This window comes from Hippopotamus amphibius, chromosome 12 (assembly GCF_030028045.1).
Source record: "Hippopotamus amphibius kiboko isolate mHipAmp2 chromosome 12, mHipAmp2.hap2, whole genome shotgun sequence".
Lineage (NCBI taxonomy): Eukaryota > Metazoa > Chordata > Mammalia > Artiodactyla > Hippopotamidae > Hippopotamus > Hippopotamus amphibius.
Window position 1 is genome coordinate 73,273,206 of NC_080197.1, and position 17,325 is coordinate 73,290,530.

The window sequence follows — 17,325 nt, forward strand, 5'->3', positions numbered from 1 at the left end:
AGAAAACATGGGGGGAAATCTTCATGACATTGGATGTGGTAATGATTTCTTGACTATGATACTAAAAGCAAAAAGAGATAATTGGGACTACATCAAACTTAAAAACTTTTGTACATCAAAGAACACAATCGACAGAGTGAAAAGGCAACCTATGGAATGAGAGAAAATATTTGCAAATCATATATCTCATAAGGGGTTAAGATCCATAGTATATAAAGAGCTTCTGTAAATCAACAACAATAAAATAAAATAAATATTTTTTTAAAAAATGAGCAAAAGACATAAATAGGGGCTTTTCCAAAGATGATATACAAATAGCCAACAAGCATATGAAAAGATGTTCAGCATCACTAATTATCAAATAAATGCAAGTTAAAACCCCAATGAGATGTTATTGTTATTGGGGTTATATCCATTAGGATAGTTACTATCAAAGAAAAAAAAAAGAAAACCCAGGATATGGAAAAATCAGAACTCTGTGCACTATTAGTGGGATTGTAAAACAGTGCAACCACTATGAAAAATACTATGAGAACTCAAAAAATTAAAGCTAGAACTATCATATGATCCAGCAACCTCACTTCTGGCTATACATCCAGAAAAACTGAAAGTGAGGTCTCAAAGGGATATTTGTACACCCATGTTCATAGCAGCACTATTCACAATAGCCAAAAGGTGGAGGCAATGTAAATGTCCACTCATGGATGAGTGAATAAACAAAATGTGGTATAAACACACAATGGGATATTATTCGGTCTTAAAAAGGGGAATTCCTTTTTAAGGAATTCCTGTAAAGGAATTCCTGTCACTTGTTACAACCTGGATGAATCTTGAGGACATTATGCTAAATGAAATAATCCAGCCACAAAAAGACAAATACTGTATGAGTTCACTTATACATAGTATCTAAAGTAATCAAAGCCAAAGAAACAGAAAGTGGAATGGTGGTTATCAGGACCTGGGTTAAAGGGGAAAAGGGGAGTGGCTGTTTAATGAGTATAGACCTCTGAATTTCAAGATTAAAAGTTCTGGAAATCTGTTTCACAACAATGTGAATATATTTAATACTAATGAAGTGTACATTTTTAAAAGGTTAAGATGGTAAAAAAAGGAAAAGAAAACTACATCTGCATCTTCACATCTATTATTGTATACAATAATACTTATAGATGAAATATTTGGATTAGAAGATCATGTGTTGTTTTCTATTTTCTTCATACCTATATATTTTACAAGTGCATTATTTTTATAATCAGAGAAATATTTGAAAAACTTGCAAAAATGAAAAGTTACTTTCTTCTCTCCAATTGTCTTCTTAGTGACTATTTATTTGTGCTTACATTGTCATCAACAGAATTTATAATGTTTGCTGAATGAATTAATAAATTTATCATCAACTAGTGATGAATAATGCCTTCAACAACAATCTACAAGGGTGAGTCAAAAATTATCTGCACTATGGCTATAGAATGTACGGAATTTTTACTATAACTGGAGTGTGGATGATTTTTGACTCACCCTCGTATATTTAGAATCGATTTAAGAATTAAATTTAATATGGCTCTTCATTTAATAAATATTTATTGTTATTAAATGTCTATGATGAGTCAGGCTGTATAGGTTTTAAGTAACTAAATATTGGGGGTGTTTTGCTATCGTCTTCTGATGAAATAAGAGAGGAAAAAAAAAGGAAAGAGAAAGAAAAAAAAGGTTATGACTACTTGATAACATTAAATAGCAAGCCACTTAATGAAATCCTGTAATAAGCCAAGGTAGTATAGCCCAGCTATGCAGTTTTCCAGTGGTTTGGTTTCACAAAAGTTAGAGCCTAAATACACAGTGAAGTGAATAAGTTCAACATCTTTAAGAAGTGTAACTGAAAAGATGAACTATGTTCTGACTCCAGACACTCCACCCCAGCTTCTGCCAAAGAAAACTGGTGAACGAATAACTGTCTTTTGATTTAGAAATTAGTTACATTCTTACCAACTGGGAGATTTTTTGTGGCAAATTATGCATTCTTCCATAAAAATTAAGAAGTCTATGATAGGACCTGGTTCATACAAAGATGCGCCAGAGGAGAAACAGTAGACAAACCTCAAATTTTCCCCTCAAAAGGTCCTACGTCACGTGAAGCACTGCTTCATAGAGTAGATTTTGTTCTCAACATAAAATCTTAACACTTGTTACTCCTCTGAAATAAAGTTTCAACTGAATATCATATTTGCATTACATTTAAATGAATTACACTAAAAACTTTAACTCATCTTCACTTAAGATATTCACCAGATGAAATAACATACTTCATTTCAGAAAACGAAACCAGTGAAATATTAAATGCTTGTGGCCATTAATAATTTCTAAAACCCTCACACACTTTTGCTCTTAACAGTCAAGTTTACATGCTTACTCAGAATCATTGTGGTATATTGTCAAATCTGTTATGCAGTTGCATTACTACAATTACAAATTTTAGTAATAAATTACACAAACTGATAAAATATAAATGCGAAAAAAGCTCAGTTTTTATGCAAAAATTGGGTTGAAGTTGTTGGAAAGACTCAAAGAAAATTAATATTTTAAAATATTATTTATTAGACCTAGAGGAAATAATTACAAATTTTAAAGAAAAGTGTAAAGAATTTAGGAAGATTCTTAATTCCAATTAATTCACAAACAAGAGAGAACCTGAAACTAGAAGTGCAGTCAATGTATTGAGATGTGCTTTATGCACGATAATGCAGCAGATTTAACCAGGTCACTTAAGCTCCATTTATAAAATTATATTATAAAATATTTATACTAATAACAAGAAATCATCAACTTATTTCATCCAATAAAAATAAACATTTTTTAAGTTTCTAATAAAGAATAAAATATGTGAGTGATATTAGCATGATGGCAGAACAGGAAGTCCCCAGCCCTCATCCTCCCACAGAAATACCACATCTGGCAAGCATGTACAAATAAAAATATCTTTTGGGAAGCTTTGGAATCCAGATAGAAAGCTGTAGCACCCCAGTGGAGCCCAGGACTGAGGGAAACTGCTTTGAGAAGGCAGGCTCATACCCTGGGAATGGACCCACTGTCTATGGACCTGGTTATAGATCTGAAAGTAGCCCTATCTCCCTGTGGATTCAGTTCCATGGTCCTGCTACCAGACCCATGTGTCCACAGACCCAGAAGCAACCATGCCAATCTGCGACTCCAGTAGTAGGCCTACTTACCATGGGCTTGACTGAAACTGGTAGCATCCCTATGATCCAGATCCAAGCCCACTCAACCACAGCCCTGAAGTTAGTCTTGTCCAACCAGGGAGGAGCAACAGTTGTCTGTGCCCATGGTAACAGGTCTAGTGACCCTGGATACAAAGCATCCCTGGAACCTGCCTCCAGCCCACTTAATCATGACCTCAGTGATAGTCCCATTAGTCCAAGAACCTGATAGGAGGTCTTCACCTGCCAAAACCAGTTTGTAAAGACTAGAAGAAATGACTGTTCATTCAAATGCAGAGACACTAATTCAAGTCTTCAAGGATCACAAAGAATAGATAAACATGACACTACTAAAGGAAACAAATAAAGCTCAAGTAAGCAGTCCTAAAACAACAAAAAGGAGATTCATGAATTGCTTGACAAAGATTTTGAAATAATCATCTTAAAGAAACTCAACTGGCTACAAAAGAACAATGATAGACAACTAAATGAAATTAGGAAAACAAAACATGAACAAAATAAGAAATTCAACAAAGAAATAAAAACTATTTAAAAAGAACCAAACAGAAATCGTGACACTGAAGAATACAATGACTGAACTGAAAATTCAAGAGACCTTCAAAGGTAAAATCAATCAAGCAAAAGAAAGAATCAGCAAACTCAAAGACAACACATGTGAAATTACCTAGCTAGGGGAACAAAAAGAGAAAAAGGACAGAAAAGAGTAAAGAAAGTCTATGTGAGTTATAGCACCTCCTGAAGTAAAACAATATACACATGATGAGATTCTCAGGATAAGAGAAAGATAAAGGGGCATTTAAGAAATAATAACATCTGTATATCTTCTTTGGAGAAATGTCTGTTTAGGTCTTCTGCCCATTTGTGGATTGGGTTATTTGCTTTTTTGGTATTAAGCTGCATGAGCTGCTTGCATATTTTGGAGATTAATCCTTTGTCTGTTGTTTCATAGGCAACTATTTTTTCCCATTCTGAGGGTTGCCTTCTAGTCTTGTTTATGGTTTCTTTTGCTGTGCAAAAGCTTTTAAGTTTCATGAGGTCCCATTTGTTTATTCTTGATTTTATTTCCCTGATTCTAGGAGGTGGGTCAAAAAGGATGTTGCTTTGATGGATGTCATAGAGTGTTCTGCCTATGTTTTCCTCTAGGAGTTTTATAGTGTCTGGCCTTACACGTAGGTCTTTAATGCATTTGGAGTTTATTTTTGTGTATGGTGTTAGGAAGTGTTCTAATTTCATTCTTTTACATGTTGCTGTCCAATTTTCCCAGCACCACTTATTGAAGAGGCTGTCTTTTTTCCATTGCATATTCGTGCCTCCTTTGTCAAAGATAAGGTGCCCATACGTGTTTGGGCTTACTTCTGAGTTCTCTATTCTATTCCATTGATCTTCCTTTCTATTTTTGTGCCAGTACCATGCTGTCTTGATCACTATGGCCTTGTAGTATAGTTTGAAGTCAGGAAGCCTGATTCCACCAACTCCATTTTTCCTTCTCAAGATGGCTTTGGCTATTCGGGGTCTTTTGCGTTTCCATACAAATCGTAAGATTTCTTGCTCTAGTTCTGTGAAAAATGCCACTGGTTATTTGATTGGGATTGCATTGAATCTGTAAATTGCTTTGGGTAGTACAGTCATTTTCACTATGTTGATTCTTCCAATCCAGGAACATGGGATGTCCCTCCATCTCTTTGTGTCATCTTTGATTTCTTTCATCAATGTCTTAAAGTTTTCTGCATACAGATCTTTTGCCTCCTTAGGCAGGTTTATTCCTAGGTATTTTATTCTTTTTGTTGCAATGGTGAATGGGAGCGTTTCCTTAATTTCTCTTTCTGCTCTTCCATTGTTAGTGTATAGGAATGCAAGAGATTTCTGTGCATTAATTTTGTATCCTGCTACTTTACTAAACTCATCAATGAGTGCTAGCAGTTTTCTGGTAGAGTCTTTAGGGTTTTCTATATATAATATCATGTCATCTGCAAAGAGTGACAATTTTACTTCTTCTCCTAAAAAACTACAAATAGAACTACCATATGATCCAGTAATCCCACTCCTGGGCATATACCCAAAGAAAACCATAATCCCAAAAGAAACATGTACCATAATGTTTGTTGCAGCACTATTTACAATAGCCAGGACATGGAAGCAACCTAAATGCCCATCAACAAATGAATGGATAAAGAAGATGTGGCATATATATACAATGGAATATTACTCAGCTATAAAAAGGGATGAGATGGAGCTGTATGTCATGAGGTGGATAGAACTAGAGTCTGTCATACAGAGTGAAGTAAGTCAGAAAGAGAAAGACAAATATTGTATGCTAACCCACATATACGGAATCTAAAAATGGTATTGATGAACTCAGTGACAAGACAAGAACAAGGATGCAGATGCAGAGAATGGACTGGAGAACTCGAGGTTTGGGGGGGCAGGGTGTGAAGGGGAAGCTGAGACGAAGCGAGAGAGTAGCACAGACATATATATACTACCAACTGTAAAATAGATAGCCAGTGGGAAGTTGTATAACAAAGGGAGTTCAACTCGAGGATGGAAGATGCCTTAGAGGACTGGGATGGGGGGGTGGGGGGGAGTCAAGGGCGGGTGGGGGGGAGTCGAGGGAGGGAGGGAATATGGGGATATGTGTATAAAAACAGATGATTGAACTTGGTGTACCCCCAAAAAAATAATAAATAAATAAATAAAATTAAATATAAAAAAAGAAAAAAAAAGAAATAATAACAGAAAATGTCCCCAATCTAGGGAGGGAAAAGAATATCCAGATTCATGAAGCCCCCAAATTCTCAGTAGGTTGAATCCAAAGAGGTCTACATTGCAATTAAATCAACAAAAGTCAAAGGCAAAGAGTGAATCTTGAAAGCAGCAAGGAAAAAGTACCATGTCACATACATGGGGTACCCATAAGACTATCATCATATTTCTCAACAGAAACCTTGGAGACCAGGAGAGAGGAGGGTGACATATTCAAAGTACTGAAGGAAAAAAAAATGCCAAGAATGCTTTAAGTAGCAAAACTGTCATTTAAGAACAAAGGAGAAATAAAGACTTTCCCAGACTGGAAAAAGAAAAAAAGAAAAAAAAAAAAAACCTAAGGGAGTTTATCATCACTAGACCCCCCCCCTTGTAAGAAGTACTAAAGGCAGTTCTACAAGTTGAAACACAAAGGTGCTCAACAGCAACATAAAAGCATATGAAAGTATAAATTTCATCACTAAAGGTAAATATAAAGACAAAGAGAGAATACTGTAATGGTGGCCCATAAATAACTTTTAATGCTAGTATATGCATTAAGAGTAAGTACTGGAATAATTATAACCACAGATTTCTTAATAGAAACACAATATAGAAAGAAGTAAAAATCTGATGTCAATTACATAATGTGTGAGTGGGATTAAAGTGTAAAGTATTTGATTGCAGTTAAGTTGCTATTAGCTTAAAACAGACTTCTATAACTATAAAATGTTTAACGCAAGCCCCATGGTAACAATAAAAACAAAAACAATATGGTAGGTATATAAAAAAGATAAAGAGAGGGACTTCCCTGGTGGTGCAGTGTTTAAGAATCTGCCTGCCAATGCAGGGGACATGGGGGTCAAGCCCTGATGCAGGAAGATCCCACATGCCATGGAACAACTAAGCCCATGTGCCACAACTACTGAGCCTGTGTGCCACAACTACTGCAGCCCACACACCTAGAGCCTGTGCTCCACAACAAGAGAAGCCAGGGCAATGAGGAGCCCGAGCACCACAATGAAGAGTAGCCCCAGCTCACCGCAACTAAAGCGCACAGCAAAAAAGACCCAACACAGCCAATAAAATTAAATAAATAAATATAAGCTTTAGATGTGTATACTCTGACATAGCAAATTTACAGCAGAGGTTCATCATACAAAAATATTTCTAGGGCTTCCTAGGTGGTGCAGTGGTTAAGAATCCACCTGCCAATGCAGAGGACATGGGTTCGATCCCTGCTCCAGGAAGATCCCACATGCTGCAGAGCAACTAAGCCCGTGTGCAAAAAAATAAATAAATAAATAAATAAAATTTAAAATAAAATTACTGAATTGTTAAAAAAAGAAAAAAAAAATTTCCACATGCCCCAAAGTATGTATATGTAAGGACAGACATTGAATTCTATTGTTTTTAGTAAATTGTTTTAATTAGGGCACTAATTCCTCTGCGTCACAATGTAGAGTCTAGTAAAATAGATTAGATTTGTGAACATCAGTACTTTTTAGAAGCCTAACGGAACAAGTGAATTTTAATTTAAAAGATAACACACTAGGGGCTTCCCTGGTGGTCCAGTGGTTAAGACTCCAAACTTCCATTGCAGAGGGAACGAGTTTGATCCCTGGTCAGGGAACTAAGATCCCGCATGATGCACAGCATGGCCAAAATAGATAAATAAAAGTTGAGAGCCATCAGATCCATTTAAAAAAATAATAAATTTAAATAAATTTAAAAAACAAAACAAAAACCATTTAAAAGATAACACTAAAATTTTGATAATTTTGAGAAACTATGGCAAGTACATTGTTTAGAAACAATTTGAGGATTTGTAATGTTTTTTATCTTTGTATATTCAAATTTTTTTTTCATTAAAAATTAGAAAGAGGCATTAATGAGATAGCACAGATGAGGAACACTCTGATCTTTGGGGTTGTCCTAACTCCAAATTTGCCCAAGATTTTTATGGAAAGGTAAAGCAAGTATACTGTCTGATAGAGTGCATATGGTGTGCCAGAGCTTTCTGATTTTTGAAAGTGGTTAATATGTAACCAGCTGAAATGTCCTTCATTATCGTTAGTTAGGAACTACATGTAGCCTACAGTTAACAATTGGTGCCATCAGAGAAGCTACAGTCAAGTCCCCTGCGAGCACTACAGCAATACAGGGGAAACTTTCTCTTTTCTATTTATTTTTGTTAAGGCACAATACCTCCCAATCATTCTTTTCCTTAATTCCCACATGATTCTCCTTTGTTCTATTTAAATGGCTTTTTTCCTGCTCCCTTGCTTTCTTTTCCATACAGTGCCTTTCTTCTTTCTCTTACCTTCTTTTTTCTCTTACCCCTTTACCTCAGCTTTCTAACAGTCATTATTTGCTAACTGCTTCCAAACTGCAGAGAACTTGTCTAAGTTGTGTGCTATCGTTTCTGTCAAGGACTTGTTATGCAGGTAACCTAACTTTCTTTATTTGGATGCTGTGCTATATCAAAGCCCACAGCAGACAGATGAAATAGACCTCTTTCTCAGTCATTAAGATTCAAAATATAAATATTAATTTTGACTGGTACGGTAAGGTTTTCAGTTTTTAAAACTGCTCCATATAGCATCTTATGTAAAAGTACCCTTTGGAGTTGACAGGACAGATATTATTAACCCCATACTTATTGGTGAGGAAGCTGAGGCTCAGAGCAGCTAAATGAGTTGTCCAGCACTCTATAGAGTCAGAACTAGGACTCAGGGACCCTGACAACTGATCCAGTTATTTTTTTCCCCTCAAGCTCATTTTCTGTCTCCTCAAGAAAAGGAAGCTCTGTGTTGGTGAAAGGAGCATCTTAGATAAAACATTCCTCTTTATGTGTGATTATACTAAAGTGGTGTCGCTTCTCCTGAGGATCATTCCTCCGTCCACTTACTCAATACATCCACCTCGCACATCCTCAAAACCCTCTCTTGGGACTGTCACTTCTCACTCACAATGTTCAACATCTCCCTTTTTTTTGATCCTCAGCATTTATAGAAGGAGCAACATTTCATTTAAACTTGTTCAAGTCTCTCTCCTCTTAGAGAAACTTCTCTCTCAGCCCAACATCGCTGTGGAGTACTGCCCTATCATTCTCTTCCGCTTCACACAAACTTGGAAACCAGCTCCGATTCCTCAGATTCCTCTCATTCCCACCCCACCCCCACCCCCCTGAGCTGCAGTCAGACTCTGCCCCACACAGACCCTTATTTGATTTCACAGTGGCATTTGACATGAATAGCCAGGCATTCAGCAATAATCTCTACAGATCCTCCTCGAAATTTTTGATAAGGCACAAAATGAATGCTATCAATTACTTCTTTAAGTAATTAATCTTGCAAATAAGTGTTTAGTGATTTCTAGCTTCTTAAAAACAATTTAATTTCTGTTATATTTTCAATCAATGTATTATAAAATCATGCAAACTTCCAAAATGATTTTTTTCAATGTTGTGTGCTATTAACATTGATATCTTGGCATAAAACTTCAATCACTTTGACTAGTAAAAACCTTCTCCTGACTATTTTCTTAAAATGTCCCTTCTCTGGGACTCAGAGATCCCACACTCTCCTGTGTTTCTCTCTCTGTCTGGCCATTCTGGTTCTATTTGGGTGCCCATTGCCTAGACACTAGTGTTTCTTGGAGCTCTGTCCTGGACTCTTTTCTATTTTCATCCCGTATTATCTATTTCCATGGCATCAGCTCTCCCTATAAGCTGATAAATCTCTAATCTGTATAAATAGGCCAGATCTCAGTAAACTGGTGGTGTTCAGATTGCTTTAACAGACAATAAGAAATTTTTTATATTTTCATTAGACAGTTTGCGATGTAACACTGAAATGACATTTTCACAATGTAACCTTTACATTGTGACTCAGGACACTCATAGTTAAAGACAGAGATGACAGAGATAGTAATAAAGAAAGAGAAACGATCTTAGTTAGGATACAAGTTTTGCTGCTCGAACAAAAACATCTCAAAATGCAAAGGCTTTTAAATAAGAGAAAGTGTTTTTTCTCTTACATGAAAGTCCAAGCTAAAATGACCTTTGGATGATTCAAGGACTCAGTCTATGTCTTGCTTATTGTTCTGCCTCCCTTGGCACATGGCTTCCATCTCATTACCTACAATGAAAGATCTGACTATTGTCATCACATCCACATTCCAGCCAGAGATAAGGAAGAAACGGAAAGCACAGAATCTAGCCCTTCCTTTTTCAATCGTAAACTGAAAGTTGCATACATCATTTGCACTCATACTCCAGTCACCAGAATTTAGCTATATACCATACCCAGCCTCAAAGGAGAAGCCTAGGAAACAAAAGTATTCAGTGAGGCAGTTTGTGCCCAGCAAAACTCAGGTGTTCTAGTATTAAAGACAGAATTGGAGAAGAGGTAATAGGACACAACCAACAGTTGCTGCTGCATATATGTGAAACAAATATTTCCAAAATCAATAGTTTCACTTATTCTGTTTGGTACACTGTGTTTCCTATTGTATTATATTCTATTACATTTTTTTAAATCTTGGTCATGACTCACTGATCATGACATTATAACTCACAATAGATGGTGACCCATCACTTGAAAAACATTGCTTTAAGCCTGCTATATCTAATATGGTAACCAGTAGCCACATGCGCTACTGAACATTGGAAAGGTGGCTATTCTAATAAATTGATATGTGTTATAAGTGTAGAATCCACACCAGAGTTCAGAGATTTCATACGAAAAAAGAATTTAGGACTTCCCTGGTGGCACAGTGAAGAATCCGCCTGCCAATGCAAGGGACACGGGTTTGAGCCCCTGGTCCGGGAGGATCCCACATACTGCCTTTGAACCTAAAAATAAAATAAAATAAAACAAAATAAAATAAAATAAAAAATATCTCCTTAACAATTTAAAGTATCTCATTAACAATTTTTATATTGATAAAATGTTGAAGTGATATGTTGGCAATATTGAGGTAAGTAAATGATATTATTAAAATTAATTTTATCTGTCTCCTTTTGTTTTTCAATGTGGCTACTGGAAAATGTAAAATTACTTAGGAGGCTCACTTTATATTTCTATTAGACCACACTGCTCTAAGCTCTAGATGCAAGTGTTAAACTCCCTAAGTTAAACTCCAGTATATTGTTACTGGACTATACCACAAGCACTTTCTAAAACTAGACTCTTTATCGTCCCAATCTTAAGCACTTCGTTCTCCTTATGTTCCCACCCTGTTTTCTGTGTTTCACTCAGTCGGTTAAAGACAACACAAGTCACTCAGTGACCAGCCAGGAAAATTGAAAAGCACATTCTCCTTTATCCATCACATTCATGTATTCACTATATACTATAATTTTACCTCTAATATATGAAATAAATCTGTCAACCTCTTCCCAATCTCATTATGAATACCCTAGCTCAGAATACCATCTTTTCTCACCCATATTATTGTGCCAACTCCTACCCTGCCTCCTGGATGGCCTCCTTCCAGTCAGTCTTCCAAATTTCAGTAAGTGTGATCTTCCCAAGAAACAAATCTGGGGAAATCACTTCACTGATTACTCCCCAAATACCCTAGTAGTGATAACAAGTTCCTTTTTCATTTGAAGCAAGATTGCTTTACCACTTTTCTAAGTGTACAGGCACTTTCTCCATACCAAACACTTTTTATTTTACCTAACGTGTCATGATGGTTTTCGCCCCCTGTGCCTTTGTTTATGTCATTCCTTACGTGCTTAGAATGCACTTTGCATCTCCTTCTTTCCTCTGGCTAACCACCACCCACACTCCAGAGCTTAATTTACATTTTGCTTTCCCTTAGATTTCCTTTCCAAGGCCCAGCTTTGCATTGTGTGCCCCTGTCCTGTGCTCCAGAGCATCCTGAAATTCTCCAACGATAAATCTGGCTACTGTATTTTTATTTCTTTTTTGTCTGCTTTCACTCCCACAAGAATGTGCAATCTGTTTCTACATATTTGACCATTCCATCTCCATGATTTTATGTGATACCTAGACCAACAAGGCTCAATAAACACTTACAAAACAATCAAATAGTTGAATAAATGAATGGATGGATGGGTGGATGGATAGATGGATGGATAAAATAGTTAATAAGATTAAAAATTGGAGGGGAATTACATATTTAGAGGGCAATAACAAAATGTGTTCGCATAATAGATGACAAAGGCAATTTGGATCTTTGTTAAGCACAGTAAGTTAAAACTTGTTTTAGAGGTCCTGCTACTTCTTCTTTCATCTTCTTACTTCCTTAATACAGGAAAATATTTCTATTATCGTTCTTCCAGAATCTAGCTCTTTATCTGCAATCCAGTAATATCCCCAAAGTCAAAAAGCTATTCATTTAATCTAATGTAATTTCCATAGAGGACTACTAAATTCTGAAACTGCTTCAACATTTGAGGCAGACATATCTGATGGAGGGCTTGCCAGCAGACTGACTCGTAGTGACACATCTATTTTGAGCCTATCCAGTGTTGCTTAAATTATAGCTTCCCCTGCCAGCTATTCATGCAAGAGATGTGAGGAAAGCCATAAAAGGCACTATGGGGAAGGGGAAGGAGGGAGTAAGAGAGAGAAGGGGTTGAAAAGCTGATTAGCTGCTTTACAGTAAAACCCAGGGAAAGTGAGCACTAATGGGAATGTGGATTTTTATCCCTCCAGGAATCCTATTTAGCTCGTCAGGAATTAACCTTGACTGTAATTAAGTCCCTGAGAGCAGTGACCCTTTCAGAGAATGTTCAGAGACCTCTGCTTTGTTTAGACACCTGTGTGGGTGGAACTTTCTGTTTACAAAGACAACGGCATAAAGCCTAGTTGCTCTGAGGAATGTTTGGGACCAGACCAATTGCAGGGAGAAAGGCACAATACAGTCTGGTCTCCTCCGCTCCCTTCTCCCTGCAGCATGGGGAAGAACAAACTCCTCCATCCAAGTCTTATTCTCCATCTTCTGGTCTTCCTGCCTATAGTTGCCTCAGTCTCTGGAAAACCGTGAGTTTTACATAAAGCATAAACTTGAAGAGTCCTTTCCTTTATTTCAGATTCTCCTTATCATTCATTTGTCTTCCCTAAGGAACTGTCACCTTCTTATCTTTAAGGTTGCTTCCAATGATGAGATTTTATATATCTGGTTTGTTCAGTCTTCTTATTCCTAACCATTTTTCTCCAACTCTAAATTCTCTGGGGACATACAAAGACTTTCTAAAGGACACTAGAATTTGATATTTTTTAAGGAATCCGTTTTCTGATCATCACATTCATATTGATCTGCTTGAGACCTTTATCCTTTCTTATCTCCCCTTTCTTAATTTCCCATCTTCCACTTTAAAAGAGAAAGACAAACCTCCCTCAATCAGATGTTACGGTGGAACATTGTCCTGCAGCATTAAAATCTCTAGGGTGCAAAATAAAGGAGCAATTTGAAAAACTGATGTTGATGTTAAGAAAGCAAAGGACTCTAATGACAGGAGAGAAAATTCTTTTTCAGATCATGTGGTGAAGAATTCTTTGTTTCAACAAAATTAAAGGAGGATCTAAGGGCAATACCAGCTGATAGATGATTAAAAGTAATTCTTGATAATAGGGTACTGAGTGATTTGGGGCATGTAATGCAGAAGAATTTACAAGAGCTGGTAAAAATAATATAATTTATTTACTTTTATGTGAACAATTTTTCACAGCACTACATCTTAATTCTTGCAATAAGGAATATCCATCCATGGATATGTAAGAATAGCTCATCATTTTCATTAAAGATGTGCTTCAAAAGCATTTTGATTTTATACATAATATATATGAATCATAATGTGTAATATATATTTGTTTTGTTTTGTTCAGTTGTATACTAGTAAGATTTTTGAAAACAATTCAATCTGGAAGAAAATGTTGAACATTTATAGTTTTATGGTCACATGAAATTTAAAAGAAGAGTTAAAGTTAAATTTATACACCCACATATAATATTACATATATATGTGGGTATATATACATATACTTGTGTGTGTATATATATATATATTTGTAAATAAAGAAGCAAGAATGACCCATAAAATATTTTGAAGCATAGAAATGTTAGGACAAACTTCTGTGTAGTAAATGGCATGAAAATTCAAGTTCAAGGAAAGAAAGAGAGAAAGATGCTAAATTTCTGATCATTACAAAAAGAACATTTTGGTGTATTTTTTAAATAAATCATATTGGATATTTTATCACTATGATGTTTAAGATTTCATGGGAGACTTACAAAAGAGAAATGTAAGTTTTAATTTAAATATCATCAAAAATAATATATTTTGCTATTGTTTAAACTTGTGATTAAAAAAATAGATGTTTACTTGAATATATGTAAGGAGTGCATAGTGTCTAAAAATTATGTTAAGAATTCTGTGAGCAAAAGTATTTGAAAACTCGTGTCAATAAAATTATATGTGGCAGTTTGGGAAAGTTTCTGTTCCACTCATGAGTTACCAGGACCTCAAATTCAATCTCTAGAAGACCATTCTTGGGTAGACCATTTTTGTCTAGCCATGAGTTGAAAGGCAAATATTTAACATGCAAACAGCCAGGGTTAGGTAACATACTAAGATTTCATTAGTTGCCTAACACACTGAGACTTTAAACTAATGACGCTCTTTAAGCCTCAGATTCCATATCTGTCAAGTGGAAAGCAAGTACTTGCCATGCCATTTTTACAAACTTGTTGAATATATATAATGAAAAGATGAAAAGTTCTGTAAATGAATTGGTTTTTGTAGCGTCCCACATGAGAACTTGCTTGCTATTTACAGCAACCCTAATGTAAAATAGATTTACAGCATAAATAAATATAATTAGCACATTTTTATTTGAATTCAGATGCTCACATATTGATATTTAGGTTCTTTAAAGTGAGGTACACCTGCAAATGCTAATCTCTTTAAGGCTCACTTCAAGTACAATGTTCACTGCCAAGGTGCTGACGATGAAAGGGGAATAATTCTTGTGCATGCCATCCAACAGCAGAGACCAATCTCATGCTTATCAAATGTCTTCTCTTGGCCTGCAACTAATGAGAGTAACAAGAATTACGGTGGAAAAGAGTGCTGCTGTTAATGATGCCTTGCCCCCTACACACGCCTCTGACTGGACTCCCCCATCCCCAGGTACTACATGGTGTTGGTCCCCTCCCTGCTCCAAACTGGGACCCCTGAGAAGGCCTGCCTCCTTCTGAGCCACCTGAACGAGACAGTGACAGTAAGTGCCTCCTTGGAGTCCTCCAAAGAGAACAGGAGCCTCTTTACTGATGTGGTGGCAGAAAAGGACTTATTCCACTGTGTCTCCTTCACTGTGAGTATGGCTGTTTGACTTACTTAATATACTTGTTTCTGTTGGTCAGGAACACAGGCATCTAGAATTCAGTCAAGGTAAGCCTTTGAGAGGCTGGTATGGACTGCAGGAAGGAATAGAAATGTAGTGACTAAGTGTAGAAATTAAGAAGCAATGCGTGGAAAGCAATTATACTCCAATAAAGATAAAAAAAAAATTTTAAGTTTAAAAAAAGAAGCAATGAATGAATTTCCAAACATGGTAGACCAATAATTATAGAGATATTAAAATCAACTTAATGGTTAGAGAAAATTCCTATTAGCCAGAAAAAAAAAAAAAAGCAGTATGCACTAGACAAAAGGGAAAATATGAGTTCTCAAAATCAGAATGGAAAAAATACTAATAGAGAAAACTAGGCCAGTGTTTAGCATAAGCCCAGGTAGTGTGCTGATGGGAACACATCATCCCATACTCTAAAAGTGAACTTGTAGAAATCACCATGAGTGAATATCCAACATCTCTTCAGAGTTGCCCATGTATAGAATCCTTAGAGCGTACAGCCAATAAAACATTGCAGTTTCCTTTCTCATAGTTTTAAGAGATGCTTGTACCATGCTCTTTTACCACATAACATCAGTTTGGTAAAGTTCAGTGTATAAGCGAATCAAAATTGTATTAGTGTGGGATGAATTGAGAGATTGTGATTGTCATATATACATTACTAATAAGAAAAAAATATCAAATTGTACACTTTAAATATATGCAGTTTATTGTATGTCAATTATATCTCAATAAAAGTTCTTTAAAAAAAAAACTGTATTAGCTGATTTGCAGCAACATGGATGGACCTGGAGATTATCATACTAAGTGAAGTAAGTCAGACAGAGAAAGACAAATAATATGATATTGCTTATATGCAGAATGTAAAAAAGAAATGATACAAATAAACTTATTTACAAAATAGAAACAGATTCATAGACTTAGAGACAAACTTATGGTTACCAAGTGGGAAGGGTTGGGGGAAGGACAGATTGGGAGTTTGGGGTCGAAATGTACACACTGCTATATTTAAAATAGATAACCAACAAGGACCTACTGTATAACACAGGGAACTCTGCTCAATATCCTGTAATAACCTAAATGGGAAAAGAATTTGAAAAAGAATAGATACATGTATTTTATAACTGAATCACTTTGCTGTACGCCTGAAATTAACACATTGTTAATCACCTATACTCCAATATAAAACAAAAATCAAAAAATAAAGCAAAAAAAAATTTTTTTAAACTGTATTGACTGATCTATAAGGAGATGTGAGTCTCACTTATGACCTCTCTCACTGATGTATTTTCCTCCATCTTATGTTCTGCCTTCCCATTTGTAAATGACGGAAGTCATTCTGTCTGTGAATTCCTGTCCATGCCAGCTTTCCCTGATGAGAATGGGAGAGTGAAATTAAGTAAAAGGGGCAAGATCCCCAGGGAGAAGTGGGGCAGGGACTGGAGGAGGAAACTTGGGAGATGAATGAGTTCTCAGGATCTCTCCTATACTTCAGGTCCCAAGATCTCCAACCAATGAGGATGTAATGTTCCTCACTATCCAAGTGAAAGGACCAACCCACGAATTCAAGAAGCGGACCACGGTGCTGGTTAAAGACAAAGAGAGTCTGGTCTTTGTTCAGACAGACAAACCCATCTACAAACCAGAGCAGACAGGTACAAGGGCAACTTCAAAAAAGAAGGATCTTCCTCCCCTGCATATTCACCAATCAAAGGAATCCTGGTTCCTTAATAGTCTGTTTTACTAGCCTATAGGCCTGGCTTAAAGTTTCTGGGACTCATGGAAAATATTTCTGTTTCAGTGCAATTTCGTGTTGTCTTGTTGGATGAAAAGTTTCACCCCCTCAATGAGTTGGTAAGTCTCCTAATATCTACCTAGAATTATTATTATCTATATAAACAGGCTGAGAGTCTGTGTTTTATGTTGGCGGGAGGACCAGGGAGAGGAAGAATCTG

The 17,325-nt window shown here is 36.2% G+C and overlaps 1 protein-coding gene across 2 annotated transcripts in view; it reads left to right on the forward strand.

The window, feature by feature from the left end:
- The window catches only part of A2M (alpha-2-macroglobulin), a 75,594-nt gene that overhangs the window by 19,193 nt on the left and 39,076 nt on the right, over nucleotides 1–17,325 (forward strand). Inside the window, exons 1-4 of one of the 2 annotated variants that reach the window (XM_057702598.1) lie at nucleotides 12,873–12,997; nucleotides 15,148–15,331; nucleotides 16,866–17,025; nucleotides 17,172–17,224. In XM_057702598.1, the coding sequence (XP_057558581.1) occupies nucleotides 12,912–12,997; nucleotides 15,148–15,331; nucleotides 16,866–17,025; nucleotides 17,172–17,224 (483 nt within the window). In that variant the 5' untranslated portion in view covers nucleotides 12,873–12,911. Of the gene's footprint in view, nucleotides 1–12,872; nucleotides 12,998–15,147; nucleotides 15,332–16,865; nucleotides 17,026–17,171; nucleotides 17,225–17,325 lie in introns of those variants that run through there. The other variant, XM_057702599.1, reaches the window with a different exon arrangement.